The 23,841-nt window shown below is 38.1% G+C and overlaps 1 protein-coding gene across 5 annotated transcripts in view; it reads left to right on the top strand.

Moving 5' to 3' along the window:
• pde1cb (phosphodiesterase 1C, calmodulin-dependent b) overlaps nt 1-23,841 on the top strand; it is a 119,308-nt gene that overhangs the window by 68,110 nt on the left and 27,357 nt on the right. For all 5 annotated transcript variants that reach the window (XM_085389040.1, XM_085389041.1, XM_085389042.1 and 2 more), the window contains one exon: nt 22,765-22,878. In XM_085389040.1, coding sequence (XP_085245166.1) covers nt 22,765-22,878 — 114 coding nt within the window. The remainder of the gene's footprint in view (nt 1-22,764; nt 22,879-23,841) is intronic.

The following is a 23,841-nucleotide window of genomic DNA, read 5'->3' on the forward strand; positions in this document are numbered from 1 at the left end:
AGGTAATAATTGAAAGACTGTTTTGCATTGCATTAGAGCACCTGATGATAAGGTGATAAAGGGGTCCTTAATGCTGTTCATTTGTTCTGCCATTGATCAGTTGTAATTAAAAACACACAAAGAATTGCATTAATGAATTCTACATGTAGAATGTAGAATGAGCTAAATTAATTTAAAAAAGTAAAAAAAAAAAAAAAAAACACTGAACAGATCTGTGTTTACATATTAAAGGAAAAGTTCACCCCAAAATCACATCTCCCTCTAGCTTGTAGTGATATTGGGGTACAGGGTCTGGATTCTCCCCAGTAGACCTTATATTTTCTCTTAAATGTTTAGTGCCTGAACTGAATTTAATTTTAGGCTCCATTTTCCTTTGGGAATGAGTAAGGCACCTATATCTATAACTTTTATAACAATGATCAAAATCTTAAAAACGGTACCAACTGTCATCACAAAGAAGACTCCAGGTTTCAGCTATAAACAACATTTTCAGGATGTCTGTGAGCTTCTAGAAAAATAAGGCCAGAACCTCACCTGGAATAGTACATAAACTCATCCACAGGAAAAAACATACCAAAAGAAAAGGTGTGAATGTCCAATTACCACCACTGAGCGGAGGAAGAGGGGGCAGGTACACCACTGAGTTAATTAGCAACATCAAATGAAAAAGTTTTCCTTTTTGTCTTAAGTTAAACAATCAAAACATTTGGTACAAATGATAGAACTATGATTCCAAAAGATCCTTATGTCCATTCTACACAGTATTGGATACATTTCATGACAAACCTTTTGTTCTATTAAGAACCAGTGTGAGATTACTAGTGTGAGACAGTAATCAGTGTGTGATAACTATGTGCATTTTTCTGCTGATGGATGTAGCCTTTAGGGAAGGTGAAGTAATGGATTTAGTCAGCAACAATCCTCAGACTGTGGCATTCAAGGAATAATTGATTATCAATTGATTGTCTGATTAAAGGCCCAAAGCACAGTTTGCCAGGAAAACAGTCTCCGCACACACTCCAATCAGTCTGTAGATGACAAGTTCTGAGGTGAGCATCTGCATTCTTGGTAGAAATTTTCCATTTATTAGACAAAGTTACATTTTCCAGTCTTTACCTGTCCTGCCTTAGTAAGCGAGTGCCCACTGCAGCTTCAAATTTCTTTTCTTGGCTGACAGGAATGGAACATAATAGGATTTTCTGCTGTTGTAACAAGATTCTGAATCGTGAGATGCTTCTTTGTTCACTACAGTTATAAAGAGCAGGTAACAGGTTGCTTGTGCTTTTTCGACACATTTACCCAGTTGTTTTCTTTTTCACACCTTTCTGAACAAAATCTGGAGGCTGTTATGGTAAAAAATACTTTGAGACCACCAGTTTCAAAACAGCTTATCGCCTTCAGATATTGTCAAACATCATAAAAGTCAGTGACTCCTACACTCTGTCCAGTCTGATAAGTTTATTTGAAGTTTCAAGCTGATTGGGTGTTTTAGAGGTGGATAAGTCATGCTAGTTTCCTTTCTTTGATTAATATCATGATGATCATGTTGTTACATATAGACTGATCTGAGTTTTTTCAAATTTTTAATTCCTATAAAAATACATTGGTTTCAGGTGTCCTATACAGAGAACCACCCTCAGCACCAGTGTAAGAGAATACCAGGCTTAACAAATTTGCCTAAAGAGATTGTTTATGGGTTTTTAAGTGGATTGTGGGTAAAAAACAGCATTCTCAGCTTAGCGTTGTTAAATGTATTTTACAGGCATGGGTGATGAAACGTCTATATATGAACCACTCCCCAGTCCCCTACACAGGACTGAAGAGTGGTTTATTGGGAATAAAGGTTGTAGTTGTGAGGACTTTTTTGTGTACGTGTGTGTGCAAAGTGTATATGCAATGGTGCATTGCTAAACAAAGTGCACTCTGATGTCCTTGACTGCCCTGAGGTTGAAGGACACATCGTGATGACCGCACTAACCACAATGCAACGCTTTTTAGCTTTTATTGATCTTTCTGTTTGGTTGTGTGTTGTGTGTGTGGCAAGGACAAAGACAGAGACTGCTGTGCTATCATGCCTCTGGCCTATTTATTTATTTCCCTTTGTCTCCTTCTCATTGTGTTTTAGAATTAACCAAAATTATCTCGATATGGGTTTCAATATCTGTTATCAAGATATACTGTTGGAACACCTTTCATTGTCTGTATAGCTTTGGGGCAACTATAGTTAGCTATCACTGTGTCCGGATTACTGTGGTAATAATCTGATAGACTCATGCCATTATGTGCTATCTGTTATTATGTTGGAGCGCTGGCTTAGAGTCAAAGAGATAATCTAATTGTAAGCGCTATTTTCTCTACCTCGCCTGTTTCATTGCGTTAGCCTATTGGTTTGTGTGTTTGCATGTGTGTGTGTGTGTGTGTGTGTGTGTCTGCATATGACCCACTGTCCATAAGTGACCTATGCCATTTTTACTTTATCGATGTAACTGCCTTTACAGTAGATACAGTATAAGGTTATCACAGCTCCTCCCTTTTTATCTGTCAGAAACCTTCACATCTGCACTTCTCAGAGCCTCTTGGTCTTCTACATGAGATAACACACTGAACTCACTCATGAAAGGACAGTCAAAGTCAATTGTGATGCACCAATTTCCCTTACAAGGCCTTTCCTGGAGTAAACAAAGAGCAATCTTACTGCCTTGCATGTCCTTTTGCCAATGTTTTTATTGTTTTTTTTTACCAATAGAAAAAGCTTTATTAACTTTAAAAGGTGGTTAAACAGTACATGCTATACTTCACACTCCAATCTCCAGTGTTCTGCTTATTCAGACAATAGTGTAAATGATTAAAAAGTAGTATTATGGAGCTGTTTTATTTTATTGTCAGTGTTATGCAGCCAAAATGCGGCACTGCTGCAATCTAACCAGCCATTTCTGTACAGTTTATTACAGTAATGAAGGTAGATTGCTTTGCATTTTCAGCTAAACAGGTGGGACTGAGGTTCTGGGAGGATAAAGCTCTTGCAGCACTTAGTTTAAAGAGCATTTTTATTGTTTTACTGATATATTTTCCTTATGGCTTTCACCAGGGTCATCATAAAACATATTACAGACAGCATTTTAAATGGCACATGTACAGAGTGAAAATCAATCGTTTATGTCTAATATGCACATCTATCAATGAGGCAACAGCAAAGCTGGCCGGGTATCTGATGATGTGGCTTAAAGTCAGTCCTGGTTCCTGAAAATGGGGAATACCCAACAGAAAACCTGAGTGGCACTTTATTTGGCGCTTAAACAGAGAGTCTAAATGGAGGGAGGCACAAATGAGCCACAAGGGGACATCTCAAAGCAACAAACATTTAAATAGAATAAACACACAAAAAATATTCAAGCCAGAATTTTAACATGGCCTCACTTCCCCTCACAGGAATATCTCTTAAAATAAAAGTTTTTTTTCTTGTTGTTATTAATTTAAAGCTTCAGCTTACATTAAATCACTTCTTAAATCTTGGGAATTTAGAGTTTGTTTAGAGCTAAAAAAATATACAAATAAAACAAAAGTTTAAACATAGTAATATTTGAATAAATATTGCATTTTAGCTAAATACAGGAAACAACATCTGCAACTCTTATGTAAGTCTTACCCAGCCTCCCCCACCCCCATAGTGCAGCACTATCATTCAGCTCAGGAAGAAGATATTCTAATGGCGTTAATGGCAGCTGAGGTAAAATTTAAATTAATGCTCTCTCTGTTTAATCTAGCTTCATGCAAAAACATATACATAATGGATACTAAGTTGTTGTTGTATTCATCTAACCTGTGACCAGCGTGACCACTGAATGCTCTCTGTGGGATAGAGAGCATAAATCTTTATTGATAAAAGAATAAATTAAAGCTGTGCAGTGCAAAAAGCTCATTTGTAGTATTTTCGGTTGTAGTTTTTGAAGTCATATGTCAAGCAAACATCTTTCAGCTGATGGAAAAGCTAAAAAAAAAACACATGGTAAATGGATAATAATGCCCTCAGCACAGACAGATAAGATACTTCACAAACAGATCTATGACCACCATAATGATAGCTTTTTCAGTCCACACCCAGTGACAGCTCGTGTTCAGGCAAACCACCTGAGACAGCTGACCTTTTCACTGAAATCCAATACCTTTTGTTGAAAGGTCTGTTGACACGGTGGACTTCAAACTCCTCCAGGAGGTGAAAATAATGAAGCACAGTATGACACTTAAGGCTCAAGAGGGAAAGAAGCAGCCATCTGTCAGGCAACTGAATAGAAGAGCAGGGTTTAAGCTGTAGGGCCAAGAAGGCTAAGAGGTGCAAGTGGAGTGGAAAACATAGAACAGCTCTGATTAAGGGTTTCCTACAGGCTATCAAAGAGTTGCTTGAAGCAGAAAAAATATAAATGAAGAGTTTTATAGCTCAAATGCTTCATTACGAGCTTAAAGAGGTAAAAATGTTCAATGAACTGCTTGAAGAGGAACTCAGTGAGCAAAGAAGAAGATGAGCCACTTCCTCAGTCCATAAATAAAAGCCTTTGAAGAAAAAAATATATCAGTGATGAGGCCCAGAGTTATGGGGTCATTATGACTAAAAAGTATCTTTATATCGTAGATGGATCAACCAATAGGCTTTCTTGATGCATAAGTCTGTTAAAATAGGTTGGGTTCAATTTTTTTAGATTTCTGTGTTGGCTTCTTTAAAGTCTCTTGGACCTATAAAACATCAATCTCTGCATAGACGATACAGAAATACAGAAATAGATCAACATACATCACTACATGACATAGACATATGGCCTGTATTTATATAGCGCTTTACTAGTCCCTAAGGACCCCAAAGCGCTTTACACATTCAGTCATCCACCCAGGACACAACGACCGAGACTGTCCGAGCCTGGGCTCGAACCCGCAACCTTCCGATTACAAGGCGAACTCCCAACTCTTGAGCCACGATCGCCCATAGATGATCTTTTTTAAAGCACTATTGCAGTGCTACTCAAAATGTTAAGCATTTTTCCCTTTTAATAATCTACAAAACTACTGAAATAAACTTGTTTTTTGTAATCATTTTATTCCTGTTATGTAAACAACAGAAGTTCATTTAGAAAAGAAAAGATAAAAGAAAGGCTATACAAAATAAAGCAAAATACACTTACAGTATCGCTTCACCTTTTCTGATTCACTTACATATCAAAAAGGAGTGGGAAGAAGTGCACACTTATTTAATCCCACCCCTTACCATAAGTTACCATATAAATTAATATCTGTCCACCTTCCTTACTGATATAAGCCACAATAATACCATTTAATATTTCTACACTCTGATTTGATTTAATGTTATATTCTAGAAGGTAATAGGGTTACTTCACATCTGACTGGGACCTAGTACACATCAGTGAATGTCCTTTATTTTCTGTGAACTACTTTTATCCTTCTGTGTGACGGCTTTATTCAGAATGTTCAGCTTCAGCTGTGATTGTGTAAAGCTGCCTTTGCTTTCCAAAGCATGAGAAAAGGTTTTCACATGGTTTATTTGTCCTAAATTGGTTGTTATTGTTCTGAGATTTGAGTTTGCTCTGCCCACGAGTCCATCAGTTCGGAGAAAATCCATGCTAAAACCATTAGCCTAGCAGTAGCAACTCGCAATGGCAACAGCTGTTACTGGCATCCAGTGTGGCACAGGCTAGTCAGTTCTGGAAAGGCTCCTAAAAATAACCGGAGTGTTCCTGGGTTAATTACTATTCTTAGATCATTAAGAAGTTCAAAGTGTTGCACAGTGCCTAGATCTCATTTTCAAATACATTCTTTATGCGGCTGTGCGCTTCTGCTATAAACCTAGTTCTAGGATTTACCTGAATATTCAATTTTCTATATATATATATTTCTATTTCCATTTGCACCAGCCTACTCAGCACTAACTTCATTACGTTGATTTTGTTGTTGTCTGATATTTACTGTTGGCAACAGAGCAGCACCATTGAAGCAGCTTGAGGTTCAATACAGTAAACTGCCCAAGAACATCCTGGTGGCAGTTTTAGGAGGAGAAACCACACTTTCACTCATTAGCTTGGTGATTCTTGAAGACAGCTATGTGTTGGGATTTAAAGCAGTGAAACATGTACTTTTAGAATTAGTTTTGCAAACTATAGCAACACTGCTATCACAGACAGAAAGCCTTCCTAGTGTCTAGCCTGCATGACTTATCTCACATGGGAATTCAAAATACAAAATGAACTCAATAGTACATTTTCTGGACTTTTATTCTTATCTGTATGTAAAATATTTGGCTATTTATAGTATGTATAAAGTATTGACTGATATAGGATTTTAAGACTGACATGGATGTTTGGTAAAAACCTGCTATGTCAGCTGATATGTTTTTCCCCTTCATACATATAAAATCTGCCAAACAGATTCCCCCAACATTGGTTATGTGTAGTTTAAAATAATGTTGTATTGTTGTTGCAACAATTTACAGAATACTTTTTTACACTAGCTGATTCTCCAGGATTTTGTGTTTGTGGTTTGTGGCATTCCAAGTATGTGTTGCCAACAGGGAACTTGCAGAGTGCCCTCTGGTGGAAAAACTATGGAAGATCAACACCTTCGATCATAACATGATTGAAGTCAAATAGCTAGCACCCTCTGAATCAAAAAATAAATAAATCACAATTTCTACATATGGCTCAGAGCATCATGTTACTACGCTTTGGTTGATGAATTGGAAACGTGTGGCTTGCAGTTACGGCACCTCACAACTTACTGAAATTAGTAGATCTTCTACTCTTGTACAGCATCTCGGAGCCTGATATCACAGAGCACTTTCTGAGGTCCTCTAGAGTCAACTTTTGTGAGTTGAAGATACTTTAGTAACAGAAAGTCTCAACAGCATATCAAGGAAAGGATGACTATAATGCCTTATTCAACCTTTATTTAACTAAGTAGTCCCTTGAGATTAACATCTCTTTTTCGAGGGAAAATATTTGTGTTTATAAAACTGTGCAGCCAGTTCTCCAGTGTGTCCAAAAATTCTATTATTGTTCAAAGATGTTTGTTTAAGTGGGATTGTTTGGATTTGAGTGGGAAAAGCCTTGTCAACATTTCCACAAGTGGAATCCTTGTTGCTTGTTGCTCAAATTTCTGTTGATGACTCTGCTGGTTATTGTCTGTATTGCTGGAATTGCTTAAGTAGTGCCTACGAAAGAATGAGAACACAAGTGTAAAGGTGTTTTCCACTATCTCTTGAGTGTCTGACATGAAAAGATGTGTTCCCAGGACACAGGTGGCTGAATAGCTCCCATTTTACTCATGTTTTATGTGTGTATGTAAACATACACTTACGCACATTCTCTGTATTTTTTTGGCAGTCAGTCGTGTACCTGAAGCCCACTGCTGGTTACAAATTGGAGACTCAGAATCAGAAATTAAGTTGAGAATAGCAGCTCTGTTCTGATCTGTATCCATTTTTTCATATCTGAATGGTTTATGTGAGTGAAAAATCATCCTGCTCATTCAAGCATATTCAATGACATCCAAATATTCAAATGTGTGATTTTTTTTTTCTGTTATAGTTGATTTTTCAACCTACAACATGCAGTTATGTCCAGTTACAGTAGAGTACTAGGCAAATAGTAACATGACAGCAGGTTAAATGAAGGTTCTTGTTTTTAATTACAGTCTTATACAATATATCTACATACAGTCTCTCCCTCTCCTCTGTCTCTGTAGACCCTTACAGGTCATGGGATGCATTTTAATCTATGGGATTACACAACTCACGCACTACAGTGTGGTAGGGATTACACTTCGCTACTGACACATGTTCATGGAGAGACCATGTTTGACATCGCCACTGGTACTATAGGTATGGTCACTAGAGTAAACTCAAACTCATGTCACATATGGCATAGGACATATGGTAGAAGAACATAATGTAGATACAGTGTGAATGGTTAGAGTTACAGGAGCTGTACAGAATCTCACTGAGCTCCATGCACTTGGCTTGTGTTGTGTCAGGTCAATGAACTTTGATTACAGACCAAGGTTTCCGTAGTTTCACATGCCTGTCTGTTGCATTTTAACAGACCTGAGTTTCTGTGAGGTAGTGTGATGGAGCTGCTTCACTCTGCTGGCTCTGCTAATCAAGTATAATAGAGAGAAAAACACGGGCTTGTTATCTTGGTGCTGCATTTCCAGCTATTTATGCAAATATGAACCACATGTTGTTTCGCAGTGGTGATTATCAACAACATACTTCCTACACTACCAGGAAACAAAGGTTTCAGGGTTTAGTTAAAAAAATAAAAAAAAACAATAAAATAAATAAAGTCTGTTAAATGGCAGGTTTAGCATATTAAAGAAGCAGTGATTTATTCTGATTCCACACAGGTATTACAATTTTGTTTCACTTCACTTGTTGCTGACTAATTTCTAAAGCAGGCCACATTTTGTGCAACGTGCAACAATGGCTGTGCTTTGATTTGCACTGACTTGAAACTTCAGTGAAACAGATCGTCTTTGATAAAGCAAGCATTAAGTGATAATAGGGCTATCTCAATACTAATACAGTCAGTCATATCTGAAAACCATTTCATATTTTTAATGCAAGAAGTGGCCCAGTGTTTTTAATCCTTAAAACAATGTTGATTTTTAATCAGTTTTAATAAAATTTTTCAGCTTTACTAAAATGCACAACTTTAAAACAGAGGTCAATGGCAATTTTTAGAAAACTAGTAATATGCATGTTGTTAAATGGCAAAAGCATACTAACAGCTCAAGTGCAGAAATTGAGGTTAAAAGTGGACTATGCACTACAGAAAACATGACTAAGAGCCAGGATCAAATGTGTTGAGAAGCGGTAATAACTTTTTGACTGCTTTGGTCTATTGTAAAAAGAATCACTTATTGAAATATAGCATATTTCTAAGGGTGTCAAACATTTGTGTCTTTAACAGCACCAGGCTTCTGACTGGTTCCTGCAATGAGAAAAAAAAGGTTTGCTAATCAAGCTTCAAAAGCGCTCTCATTTTTCCATAATGTGTTACTCAAACCCTTCTCTTAGCTGTCACTTGAGGCATAAAATAAAAGACGAACAATAGTACTGTCATTATTGAGTCCATTAAATCCTTAATTGTGCGATCCCTCAGTTGTGTCTACGTTCCGGTGAGCTCGCATTTTTTCCGCAAGTTCATTTGTTTGTGTTTGACCTCATCTCCATCACTAAACTTTTTCCCCAGCTTGTACCTAATAATGGTGTGAGTCATGGAAAGACAGCATTAATTGGCCATGTCTGCTTTTTCAGGTCTCATGCATGTTTGAGGACTTGTTATTCTCTGTGGTTGTATGCATGGAAATGTAATTTTTGGAAAGAAAGGAGCACTGTTGCCAGATTGGATTGACAGGAAGTAGCCTGATGAAACCCTAGAACATGACCGCTTAATTTTATTTGGTATGTATCATTAGATATGCACTCTAATAAACTGCTTGGTACTCTTTTATATGATATGATACAGTATTTTAAATTATTTATTTTATTGGTGCTTCAGGCCCACTTCACTTCGCACAGGTATTCAGGGTTCAGTATTGCTGTCTGCACTGCTGACGGTCTCTGTGTTGTAATGCTGCTTGTACACACACTCAAACCACTTTGTTAAGCTGCGGGCTTTGTTTTATTTCCCTGCAGAACAAATGACTTCCCAGAACTCAACAAATCATTTACTGGGATTAAAGAAAACGTAGTTTGTATTTACAAGGGCTTTTGATTCTTGCAGATTCAAAACAAATACACTTGCTCATTAACAGAGTATACAACAGCTAAAACACACTTATACCAATGCATTCAAATTATTAGACGCTATAAACTCATGTCAGAACTCAGTGGTAGTTATTTCTGCCATGCTCTCAATTTAAAAATGATGTCATTCTCATTGCCTTCTGTCTAAGATACACTTCAAAAAATGTTCATATGTATATATGCACCTACAGAAGTGAGCAATTCAGTTACAAAAAAATCCACCAGCTTACAACTTTCTGATCCACGAGCTGCTTTGTTTTTTTGACTCGGGCCATTTTTCACTCTTACAACATTATCGACCGTAAAGTTAACTTTATCTGGATATCTGGGTCTGCATGAATTAAAATTCCTAGGCTGCTTTGTGAATTTATAGTGCTTGTTTTTCACATGGAGCTTGGAAATTCATAAAGAATTAAGCGGTACAATAAAAGCCCATATGGCAGATGAATGCTCAGCCTTTTAAAATGATGACTTGGCTGCTGGTAAATCAAACACCCACACAGCCCTGATGCCAAATGGTTCACCGCCTCTCATTGACTCTCTTTGTGCAGGCTGGAATTTGCTGAACTGGTTTTTCTTCCAGTTTTATGTGCATATTGATGCTACCATGAAGGAAGCATATGCACATTTGCCTTAATGTTCCAAATTCCAGTGTTTCTTATTTGGACTGAATATGTTAAATAACTCATATTGCTGTGTCAACTCTAGACAGTCTGTTTTGCCACCTGTCAGAGTCCTCTATCCAGTGCTCACACTATACATTTGGATGTTTTTTGGAAAAAGAAGAAGAAGACAGTGAAGAATTTAAAGCATCTGAGATAAAGGTGGATGACCTTGTTTGTCCTTCATAATCCACTTTAGATATAATATTTGTTTTCCACGAAAATGTTTCCTGGAGCAGCTTTAAAGCAAATAGAGCTGACTGCTGAAGGTGGTGGCACGCAGGGCTGAGGTCAAGTGATAATGGATTACTTCCTTTTTAATGTAAATGCAGTTATGAAATATATCAGAAATATGTATTTCAGCACATTCACATTGCAATTTATTCTGTGTATAGGCACAAAATTTAACCAAGTTGTTTCCAATAAATTCCTAAGTTATATTGGGTTGACTTAAGTCATTCCCCAAGAGTAGGAAATACGCAAGACTGTGATGATAGTATTAAATGCCATATGCACTTCTTTTTTTTGTCTAACTAACTAATACAGTTGTGACAGTTTTCGAAGAAAAAATGTACGTGTATCGTGTCAAGCACTGTGACATTGTATCCAGTAACATTATAATCTCAGCAGCAATGGGTCTGAACAATGCTCTGGTATTACATTGAGGGTCTATTGTGTCTGACAGCATTGCTAATTCTGTTTATTTCAGTGATTACAGTGAAAGCGACAGTGTGCCTCCTCAAAATAGCTAATGGGTTTTTGATTGGTGCACAAAAGATGAATACTGCACAGTAAATATATTACAGGGTCTAATCACTAAATGTCTGCAATCTTGTTTTGCATCTGCAGCATTGTTTTTGACACATTCTGCTTTTGTCTTTATGCTACATTAAATGGAAAGTACTGGATGTATATTTTAGCTTCTGCAATGTACACAAAGTGTGTTCAACCAAAGGGTTGTCTCTCTTACTTTGTTTCTTATATTTGCAGTCTTACTGAAGGTATCTTTCTCTTTTTTTTAACTTCATCTTGTGGATTTGATTGGCAGGCTTTGACATGAGTGGGCTGCTTTTAGCCAACCACTGATCTTTTTTAAGGTTTCTTCTGTCCCACGCCTTTCTTGTCATATCTGTCATTTGCAACCCTCCCACAGGAGAGGCTTTGTTTGGAACAGATATTGGGACTTTTTGAAGGAGTTACCAATATTGCTTAGAGCTTGCTTGCTTGTAGCAGTATTTGTAAGTTTATTTAGAGCTATCAACTGAAACATTCGGGCTGAGCCTGCTGTCGATGTTCCCACTTAAAACTAATAGACTGCCAACGCAGTGTGGGTGTCACATTAACATTTATATTTACATATAATTAAGACTTTTACTCATTTTCCACAATAAAACACAATGGGGGAAAAAGAGTTTAACAACATTTAAGTGGAGCAAATCAGTTCTTTTTTGTCTGCCCTTTACATTATCCTTTAGATTTTTAAATCCCAAGGCAGCATTGGCCCATGTATTTTTAAACTGATTAAAATTCATATATTTTATTGTGTTGGCTTTCTTAAGTTTGCTCAATCAACCACATTAAATGTATTTTTTTTTTCATTTGTTAAATTTAAAAGTGTGATTATATAAAGGGAAAATGAACCTAAATGAAAAATCTTGCCTAAATTGCCTTCCCCTTAATCCTACAGTGGATTATCATATAACAAATTAAAATATAACATTTTAGTTAACATTACTAGGAAGTTGCCACAGCCTATTAAAATACTAGGGTTGCCTCTTAATAGTTGAGTAAACATTAGTTGATGATGAAGAGTTTTAGTCAAAGATGTTTAATCACAGAAAAGACTAAATTCAAAACTCTACATTGTAGAGTAACTCTGTAACTATGGCCACTTCTTGTAGAGTCTACAAGAAGTGGCCATAGTTACCGAGTATGTCAGGACATACATCGTTTACCTTACTGGTCCCTCCACTTATTATCAGAGTACAGGTTTCTGGCTTTACTATATTTCACATACTTACAGCGTATGTAACGGAGAAAAGAAAATCTCGATCTTGATGACTGGAAACCAAAACAGGTCTGTCAGCCAGTCTGGTACTGTATGTAGCACAAGTCTTGCTTTGGTTGTGAACTATGAAAATCTCCTCTAGCTATTACACCACAGAAACGTGTGGGACCATTTGGTGAGCGTGAACAATGACTTTAAGAAAGTAACATGCATACTTTGCAGGCAAACCTTTGGCTACAAGGAGCCAAACTCAAACACAGCTGATTACTTGTCAGTGGTTGCTCTGATAGAAACAATGTGAAAATCTTCTTCGGGTTGGTTACCTGCTATACGGATGGATGCTATTCATTTTTTCTTTTTCAATTCAGCTGATCAGAGCTAAACACTGAGCTGTTTTGTTGTTGTTTATCAGCCACCAGTTCAAATTATACCATCCCTCTGATTGCTGTTTCACCTCATCAATCTTGTTAAAACATAGATGTCCCATGACTACGGTATTTTAATGATGAATCTCTTTTATACACTGCAGTCACAAATAATGGCAGAGGCTGCACTGAGACATTGTGTTTTTACAGGCCTTGTTCTGCTTATCAGCCCAAAACCTGTGTGTGTTCTCTGAAAGCACGCTAATCTCCCTGGGTGATTACATTGACCCCAGGCCATTGATTACACACTGTCATTGGAACACAGGCGGTGACCAAGTTTTGCATCCCGGCATTGCTCGTTTCCTTCTCCTCAGCCAGCCCCATTTATCCCCTCCTCTGTGTTCTGCTGCGAGGATAATAGGCTCTGGTTTTTGCTGCAGCTTCTTGAAACAGAATTGGACCTGTTTTCACGATGAGTTAGGTCAGAATACAATACATTTCATTTAGCGAGCACGTGGGGAGTATATATTTTTTGCTTTAAGTGACAAAACAATTGTTGGAGGAAGGAGATTTGCTGTTGCTACGTTACTACGTTGCTCCGCTGTTTAATTTCTCTTTGTTTCATGCTCACTTCTGCTTGTCACAACTGCTATAGAGAAATTGAGGATTGTGGAGTCACACTGTACACTGCTTCAGTTTGACACTAGGTTGCTCCAGTCCTTTTCCATTCTTCTCTCCGAGCGGGTCAGTTGAGGCCAAAGAACTGGAGGCCATAAGAATAGGGGAGGAAAACACTCTCAACCTGAATTCCAACTCTAATCTCTTCTCAGAGCTCTGTGCTCACCCCTATGAAAACAAATAAATCTCTCAGATACAGAGGCAGACAGCTGGAGGCTGATGTCTTTGTTTCGTTCCGTCATAGGCCAGCTTAACCCAGCGGCTGCTAAAAACTTGACAGTTTTGTGGGGAAAGAGGCATCTGTTACGCAATTTCAGGGATGTTAGGAGTTAAACTATTTACTTGGTGGGAGGCTATATAATTGTAGATGAATAATGAATAATGTCCTACACAATGCTGAAAAAAAAATCAAAAACTTCAATAATTGGTTTCAAATTAAAAGCAGACAAATGTATAACTTTTTTTATTCAGCTAGAAGTAAAGATTTTTATTAATGTGTTTTCTTGGCTCTGATGCTCATGCTAATGCATTTTTTTTTTCTCTACCGGTCCTCTGCAGTCAAGAACACCAGGAAGAGCGCCGTGCTAATCTACCTCCTAGCCTGCACAAGCTCACAGTTCACATACAGAAGTTTGTAATGACATGTTCAGCGTTGCATTGCAGCTCCATTTCTCACAACATGACAGCTCAAGTACAAATCCCAGGATTTTTTTTTTTCCAGTACTTTGGATATGCACTTCTACAGGTCAGGCGTTACCAGCTGACCCTGCCTGACTGCAGGTGCCCGTAAAATATTGAGCTGTCAAACAGGAGACATTGCTTAAGTGCACTGGAACTGAGTGTGAACTGTGTCCCCTACATCTCCAATAAAAGGCACGCGCAGATCCTGTCTTAAAGCAGTTTGCTCTTGTTCTGAATAGAATATGATAATGTAATCACAATGTGATTTATTTAAAACAATTTTGAGAAGTTTCTTAATCCCATACGGGAATTATAAAAGCCTTAAAGAGCTGTTTGAAATGTGGCATGATGGAACCACAGTATTTAATATCAGTGAAAGCACCAGACATCAGATGTCATAGGCTTAAAGAAACCAGGTATCATCTGTCATTTGTTCAGGAGATTCAAAACTTTGTCACTTATTCTGGAAGCCCTCATTCTGCTTTTATGAAGTTAAAGGTGTGATAAATGTAAGGGTGCACTTGCCTTTTTCCAACATTACTAATCTATCTCTTTCTCTCTCCATATACATATAAAAGGCCATATTCTTGGGCTAGACCTACTCTCTATTTATCCTTATGATAATATCCTCTCACCTGTTCAAGTTTTTACTTTTAATCTGAAGTGTCACTGCTGCATAGCATATGGGCTTTTTAGTAATTAGCATATTTTTCATAGTGAAAGCATCTGGATCTTAAACAATTTTAGTGATTAGTTGACAGATTAGTCATTTGCCATGCAAAAATGCTGTCAAAGAAGAAAAAAGGGGAACAGGAACACATTTGTCTACTATTCCTCCATCTGAAGGAATACTTTATCATCACTATTAGAATTTTTTGACATTTCAATCAATGTTTAATAATAGCCGGTAATGAAAATAATAATGTTCAGCCTAACCACATTCCCATAGTTCTGCACTCACCAGACAGTTTATTAGGTACACCGTGTAAGTACTGGTTTGAATCCCCTTTCACCTTCAGAACTGCCTTAATCCTTTGTGCCATAGATATAACAAGGTGGCATTCCTCAGAAATTCTGGTTCATAATGACATGATAGCATCACACAGTTGCTACACTTCAGTTGGTGCTAAGGGGCTCAAAATATGACAAGAAAATAGCTTCCACATCATTACACCACTACCAGCCTGAGCAGTTGATACAAGGCAGGATGGATCAATGTTGTCATGATTTTTATGTTACAGCAGAAGTCAAGCCTCATCTGGAGACTTCAGTGTTTTTCCAATATTCTGGTGTCCAGTACTGGCGAGTCTCAGTTTCCTGCTCTTTTTATTTTATTTATTTAACCTTTATTTAACCAGGAATGTCCCGTTGAGATCAAAAACCTCTTTTTCAAGAGAGTCCTGGCCAAGAGGCAGCACATTTCCAAACAAATACATACGAACAAACAAAGTTAAAAAATTACACAAAACAATTACACATTATTGAGGCAGTCTGTAGGCCTTTGAGTTTAGTTTTAAAAACATTTAAAGACAACAGTTCAGTCAGTTTCCAGTCTTTCTGTAACAGGTTCCACGAAAAAGGCGCAGAGTGGACAAAGGCTTTCTTACCCAACTCTGTGCGGACAAGGGGAACAGACAGCAGCAGCTGATCATTTGAACGCAAGGAGTAAGAACCACTATTTGTCCTTGTGACCAAAGTACAAATATAAGGAGGCAGCAATCCTAGCATAGCTTTGTAAATAAAAGTGTACCAATGCCCCTGTCTTCTAATGGCCAAAGAAGGCCATTTTACTCTTAAGTACAAGTCACAGTGATGGGTCAGATATCTACAGTTGGTAATAAACCTCAAGGAAGCATGATACATCGTGTCCAACATTAGAAGACATGAAGAAGAAGATAAGATAAGATAACCTTTATTAGTCCCACACGTGGGAAATTTGTTTTGTCACAGCAGGAAGTGGACAGTGCAAAAGTTATGAGGCAAAAATTAGAATACAATAAGAATAAATACAGTACACAACTGTACAGAATAGAATAAAATAAAATACTATATACAGTAGAATAAAATAAAATAAATATACAATAAGATAAAAATAGAATACAAATACAAATACTATATACAACTGAGTAAAAATACAACGATGACAGAAAGGATTATTGCACTTAGTATTATTGCATATGTATGGATGTGTGTGCTTGATCAGTTAAAGTCTTTATTATGGAGTCTGACAGCAGTGGGGAGGAAAGACCTGCGAAATCTCTCCGTCCCACACTGTGGGTGCCGCAGTCTCCCACTGAAGGAGCTGCTCAGTGCTGTCACAGTCTGCTGCAAGAAGCGTTCATATACAGAATGTCACCATAATCTAACACAGATAAAAAGGTTGCAGTGACAAGACGTTTTTTTTTACTGCAAAAGAAAAGCACTGTTTATTACGGAAGAAAAAACTGAGAGTTGCACTTGGTGTTGTCTTCTGCTGCTCTAGCCCATCTGTTTCACGGTTCAACATGTTGTCTTGTCTGCATAGCTTAGCTATAAGAAGCAGTTGTCTGAGTCACTGTTTCCTACATATCAGGCAACAATTTCAGTAGTATAGTAAGAAGCCACACTGCAACAACCATGCCACACGCAAAGTTACTTAAATCACCTTTCTTACACATTCTGATAGACCATTTGAACTTCAGCATTGACTAGCACTGTAGATACAGGGAGCGCAGAATTATTAGGCAAGTTGTATTTTTGAGGAATAATTTTATTATTGAACAACAACCATGTTCTCAATGAACCCAAAAAACTCATTAATATCAAAGCTGAATGTTTTTGGAAGTAGTTTTTAGTTTTAGCTATTTTAGGGGGATATCTGTGTGTGCAGGTGACTATTACTGTGCATAATTATTAGGCAACTTAACAAAAAACAAATATATACCCATTTCAATTATTTATTTTTACCAGTGAAACCAATATAACATCTCCACATTCACAAATATACATTTCTGACATTCAAAAACAAAACAAAAACAAATCAGCGACCAATATAGCCACCTTTCTTTGCAAGGACACTCAAAAGCCTGCCATCCATGGATTCTGTCAGTGTTTTGATCTGTTCACCGTCAACATTGCGTGCAGCAGCAACCACAGCCTCCCAGACACTGTTCAGAGAGGTGTACTGTTTTCCCTCCTTGTAAATCTCACATTTGATGATGGACCACAGGTTCTCAATGGGGTTCAGATCAGGTGAACAAGGTGGCCATGTCATTAGTTTTTCTTCTTTTATACCCTTTCTTGCCAGCCACGCTGTGGAGTACTTGGACGCGTGTGATGGAGCATTGTCCTGCATGAAAATCATGTTTTTCTTGAAGGATGCAGACTTCTTCCTGTACCACTGCTTGAAGAAGGTGTCTTCCAGAAACTGGCAGTAGGACTGGGAGTTGAGCTTGACTCCATCCTCAACCCGAAAAGGCCCCACAAGCTCATCTTTGATGATACCAGCCCAAACCAGTACTCCACCTCCACCTTGCTGGCGTCTGAGTCGGACTGGATCTCTCTGCCCTTTACCAATCCAGCCACGGGCCCATCCATCTGGCCCATCAAGACTCACTCTCATTTCATCAGTCCATAAAACCTTAGAAAAACCAGTCTTGAGATATTTCTTGGCCCAGTCTTGACGTTTCAGCTTGTGTGTCTTGTTCAGTGGTGGTCGTCTTTCAGCCTTTCTTACCTTGGCCATGTCTCTGAGTATTGCACACCTTGTGCTTTTGGGCACTCCAGTGATGTTGCAGCTCTGAAATATGGCCAAACTGGTGGCAAGTGGCATCTTGGCAGCTGCACGCTTGACTTCTCTCAGTTCATGGGCAGTTATTTTGCGCCTTGGTTTTTCCACACGCTTCTTGCGACCCTGTTGACTATTTTGAATGAAACGCTTGATTGTTCGATGATCACGCTTCAGAAGCTTTGCAATTTTGAGACTGCTGCATCCCTCTGCAAGCTATCTCACTATTTTTGACTTTTCTGAGCCTGTCAAGTCCTTCTTTTGACCCATTTTGCCAAAGGAAAGGACGTTGCCTAATAATTATGCACACCTGATATCATTAGACCACGCCCCTTCTCATTACAGAGATGCACATCACCTAATATGCTTAATTGGTAGTAGGCTTTCGAGCCTATACAGCTTGGAGTAAGACAACATGCATGAAGAGGATGATGTGGACAAAATACTCATTTGCCTAATAATTTTGCACTCCCTGTAGTCTTTAAAACAGACCAGTCTGATTTTTAGTCTTTTCTTTTATATTTATATATATTTTTTAATTTTAAAAGATTTATCCTTGTGGTCCAATTTGACTGGATTACAGAAGATAGTGCCCCTTTATTTCCTGTAATGAAAGCATATTTTTGATCTGAGATAAAGCCATTCTGTTGGTGATAATAAAAGGAAGTGAGGAAATTAGTTCAGTGCCTCACCACTAAGTGTTCAGCCATAACAAATGACATGGCTGTCAGTCCACCACCCGACCAGCTTTTTCTCTGGCTTAAATGGGATTTTTCTGTTGGCTCTGTGCCCACGAGTTACTTTGGGTCTGACCTATGCTATTAACCCCGCATGTTGCCTCCCTTGGTAGTGACAGCAGGTGAAATGAGCCAATTTTATTGTGCTTGGCAGAGACATTAATTTATAGAACGTTCTGACACTGAGGTCATCATCACGAGCCTTTCTTTCTGTCTCTTCAAATCACGTTTTAATAGTGTGCAGACTTGTCAAAGTGAATTTTGAATAGTTGTGTGTGATTTTCACCGTTGTTCTGCATCCCACAATGCAGAAAATGTTTCTTCTTTCATCTCAACACAAAACAGAAATCATTATCACTACAAAGCCCTCCTGGATGCTTATTATCTAGTTTCTTTTTTCTTTTTTATTGAACAAAAGAAAATTCAGCGGACATTTAATTTAGTCTGTTTTCGAAAAGAAGAAAATCTATGACAATCATTCTACACCAAACAACCTATACTGCTCGAAAAAGTTCAAATAAAAACTTAGATTTAGTTCACTGAACCTGCAAAGTTGGAAAACTTTTTAGTAATGCATTGCTACCATTTCTATTATTCTTTCTAAGCCTCACCAATGGCATATTTTCAGTGGGAATTGTTACAAATTGTAAAACGCTCAGCAACAGTTTCAGGTTATAAATCATTCTTTGAGGTTCTTGAATGGGAAGTATAAACTCCAACCCAATCTGGTAGAAAAATAAGTGTTGTTGAAGCTCATGTTGAATCACAAAAATGTTCAAATTTATCTCCGAGGGCAAAACTTAAAACTGACATTTATAATTTACAGTAGAGTTTGGGTAATTTGCTGGTTCTGTGAATGTATTAGAAGTGTAGAAACATTTTCAAGGAACAAGGGTTTTTCCTTTTTTAATTTTTTTTATTTTTGTACCCAAACACTTCCAGTACTTGTTCCAATGTCACTGAACATTGACTTTTCAGATAAGCGCAGCATGCCAGCACTACAGCAATAACAGATGTGAAGTCAGAGCAAATGACCAACAGGAGAAAACTGAACATTGTATTGGGAATTATAGTCTGACAGTGAGATTTGTTCAAGGCGGTAGGGTGTTTTCTCTGTTCTTGTGTATTAGCAGGGAGACTCACTGGCACACAGCTGTTCTTAATAACCATCATTACTTCCATCCAAATCAAATGTGCTGTGATTCTAGAGCTGCATCTTATCCTTCATCCATTCATGTCTCCCTGATTCTTAAAATAGCTGCCAGCACCTTAAGATAAACATAGTAGTTGCTGGTTGACCTTGTTCATACAACATTTTATATAATCACATGCTTTAAGTTTTTGTCTTTTTCTTTAATTATTTTTTTTGGATAGCTGCATGACCCAAGGTACGATAATATACTTTTACCACGTGGTCCAGACTATCTCAACATATGTCCATCACCTGTGGAGATCGGAGATTGCATAGCACTACAATAAATCTTTCTTGGTTCTTGGCCCAAAAGTTATTTTATATGTGTATATATTAGATTGTTAAAATGTAGATTTTCACTAAGGCATCTTCAAGCTACTTCATGCAGGTGGTCATGGCTGATTTCATCTTCCATTGTACTATTATTTTTTTGGTTTAAAGCCTGTAAAATGTATTTTATTCCCATACCTAAAGCAGCACTTTGTGCTTAATGCTACTAAGATTAGGAAAATGAATAATGGTTCAGATTTTGCTCTGTTTGCATAATGTTGCAACCTCACATGAGAGAAGGAACCAGGAGACAGAGATTTCAGCTTCTATTTGCAATTCTTGCTTTCTGTGCACACAGGAACAGTGACCAGGGGTCACAAACTCCAACACTAGTCTCCGGCTACGTCCACACTAATGCGTTTTCATTTGAAAAAGCATAGTTTTCTCTCCGTTTTTGCCTCCCGTCCACATGGCGTTTTCGCTTATGGAAAACGCAGTGTTTTGAAAACGCTCTCGAAATCGCATACATTTGAAAACTGTGCTTTCGCGTTGCAGTGTGGATAGCGAACACAGAGACTTTCTAAAACGATGACGCATGTTAGTCATATGATGCAGTCATGTGACCAATTAAACTAAGATAGCAAGAGGGCAGTTGTTATAAAGCAGTTGTTCTGTTTGTATATCAGTCTGTACATGCTCCAGATAGCTTTTCTTCAAATTCTTTCATTCTCACTCCCTTTGGCAACTTTGTACTTTTGTGTTACTCGCAGCAACAACTCCACCTCATTGTTAGTCCGTTTAAATAACTCCATGCTTTTCCTCGACATTCTGCCGCAATGTTTCAAAGAGCCGGAAAGTAATAAAGCGGCAGACAGAAATGATGCAGGCCGAATCTTGTTGCGTTTCACGCATGCACAGGACTGGAGCGCAAGCGTTTTCGGCCGTTTCAATGTGGACGCGCAACTCTGTGAAAACGACTGAAAACGCTAGTGTGGATGTGGAGCGTTTTCAGACGAAAACGCCGTTTTCAAATCTATCCGGGCTAGTGTGGACGTAGCCTCCATCATCGGTAGCCAAGCTCAACACAACCCTAAGCTGTGAAAACACTGGCGATCACATAAATGAACAATAACAACATGGGACCAAACACAACATAACAGCAATGACTTATAGCCTTGTAACTTAACATACTAACATAAATACTCTCACAAATCTTTTGCCAATCAAGCTGATTTTGATGTTTCTGTACAGCAAAGTGTGTGTTACTGGCCTTGCTGTCAGGTATACATGTTGAAATGCATGCTCTCTCTCTCTTTCTCTGTGAAAACGTCTTTCAGTGGTCTAAAGGAAACCAAAATGGTGGAGATGCATTTTCACAGAAACATTTTGGAGTCTTTGCTTGGTAAAATTTGCTACTGCTGTCAGGGAATGTAATCAATGAGTGCATCGAAACGCTCCTATTCCCCCATCGCTCTGCTTAATAATTCAACAACAAGCGTAGCCTCTCTGGGCTTTCACTGTGAAAGGTAAAGCATGACCTCCAGCACAGCAGCAGGTGGTGCACACACTGGTTACTCTGTGCAAGAATGGAAGATGGAACTTGCTTTTCTCTTTAATTCTATTATTGGACTTGAGGGTTTGAGGATATTACACTCTGCACATGGGTCTATAGTCACATGTATTACTTAATAATAGAGCATAATAGAATCTGAACTATCTAAGAAAAACATGCGACTCTAACCTAGTTTTGCAGGCATGAAAATTTTTTTTTTAAAAGACTTGGTGTCAAAAGCCACGTATTGGGAGCACTTGGAACAGCAATATTAGAGCTGCTTTATTTAAAATAGCCAACTGTCAAAACACAGTGTGCACACATCAAAGATGTGCAATTTTTAGAACGGTGAGACCTTTCAAACAGCAGACAGTGTCTCTCGTCAGAGCAGAAAAAAGCACAGGTGAAACTAATAATGTTAACAATTGTTCAGTTCCAATTAAGTGTCCCAGCAGTGACCCAGCATGTAAAATAACAACCATCTGTAGCTCACGAATATAAGAAATGCAGTCATTATTGCTTTTTACCCGTGTTTGACTAGAATGTCTCTTGTGAAAATGCCCCACTGGATGGTATTATACCTATACAAATCATTTGGACAGGACATGATATTTTCAAGGAAGTTTTAATGGAAAAGTATAGAAAAGAGAAAAGCTATCTAACGCTATTCTAGCCCAACTTCTCTCATCCCAGTCTGAAAAGGACAGGAGGGTGAATCTCATCTTGTAAGTTTGAGAATTTAGTTTTATCTGGTTCTCTGCTGCTGTACTGCTGTTCAGTCACTTTGTGTGGGCGGACAAACCCGCGTCTCCAAAAAAACACAGTTAAATCTAGCTTATAGGTCAAGCTGTATTTTGTTTGTGGTCTATTGCTGCCTACTTTGCAATTTGTACTGCAAATACGGGTTTGTTTTGGCACTGGCACACACACACACAAGGAACACAACCCAGATGAGGTTAATCCAATATCATTTACGATAGTTTATCATGTCATATGTCATGGGTGTAATCCCATTTGTTAAATGACTTTTGGATCTCTGTTTTAGATTACGATGTCTGGTAAAGCAACTGGAGAGAGGAGAGGCTTCACTTACTGACCTCAAGAAAAACCTTGAGTATGCGGCGTCTGTGCTGGAATCTGTTTACATCGAGGAAACAAGGTAAGAAAATGTTGGAAGTTGCTTTAAAATGGTTAATTTATCAAGAAATGGTCCATTTATCAAGAAAACCCTGCAGCTCTAAGGCCAGAATTTGCTGAAGTGGAAACTGGCTTAAGTAATCTGGCATCAGTGCTACAGTAAAGATTATAGAATAATTCATATGTCATGATTTTAATTAGTTTTTATGACTCTAAATAGAATTTACAGACCAGAACTTGAAATACTGGTTTAATTTTCTACCCTGTGCTAGAATGTCTGACAAGTAACTTACATACAGCCACTGGTATAATAACTAATCACAGAAAAGCAGCCCCCACATTGCCTCACAACATAACAACTAATCACACAGATCATCTCTCCAGCTGATTCAGTCTAGCTCAGCCGTAGCTTCCTGCTGGCTGTATGTTAGCAAATTCTAAATCTCCTTCTTTGCTGGCAGCTGGAAAAAATAACCTTTAAGCTAGCTACCTAAAAGAAACTAAAACCTGTGGGGGGCATCTTTACATGTAGGAGTTTGATCATTATTATATTGGTGCTTGCCTTCCTGTAGACCAAAACAAGATTTTTCCAGTGGAGTTTTGCATCAATGCATCCTGGGCTCAGTGCCACCAGAGACAGGTGTGACTGGGTTAAAGAAATATAAAGAAGCCAGAATGATTTCCTCCTGTACCAGAATGAAAATGTGTGCTGCCAGACCAGCACTGACACAGCAATTTGGAGACACGTTTGGCTGGCTGTGTGAAACAGGTTCTCTGCTAGTGTGCTCATGCTACACAGCAACAGAAGATTGGTTGTTTTCATTGGCTTAACCTTAGCCATGTAAATAAACTGCCATCATTAAAATACATCATAACAATGTGGACATCTACGTCTGCCTCAGCAACATCTGTTCTACCATAGATAACACCTCGTCTCGACACTGCAACTCCCTCTCTGTTCTCCTCTTTCTTTTATGGCATATTA

This window comes from Rhamphochromis longiceps, linkage group LG18 (genome assembly GCF_057381845.1).
Source record: "Rhamphochromis longiceps isolate RC_006_pf linkage group LG18, R_longiceps_female_GT1.1, whole genome shotgun sequence".
In the NCBI taxonomy this organism is placed as follows: domain Eukaryota; kingdom Metazoa; phylum Chordata; class Actinopteri; order Cichliformes; family Cichlidae; genus Rhamphochromis; species Rhamphochromis longiceps.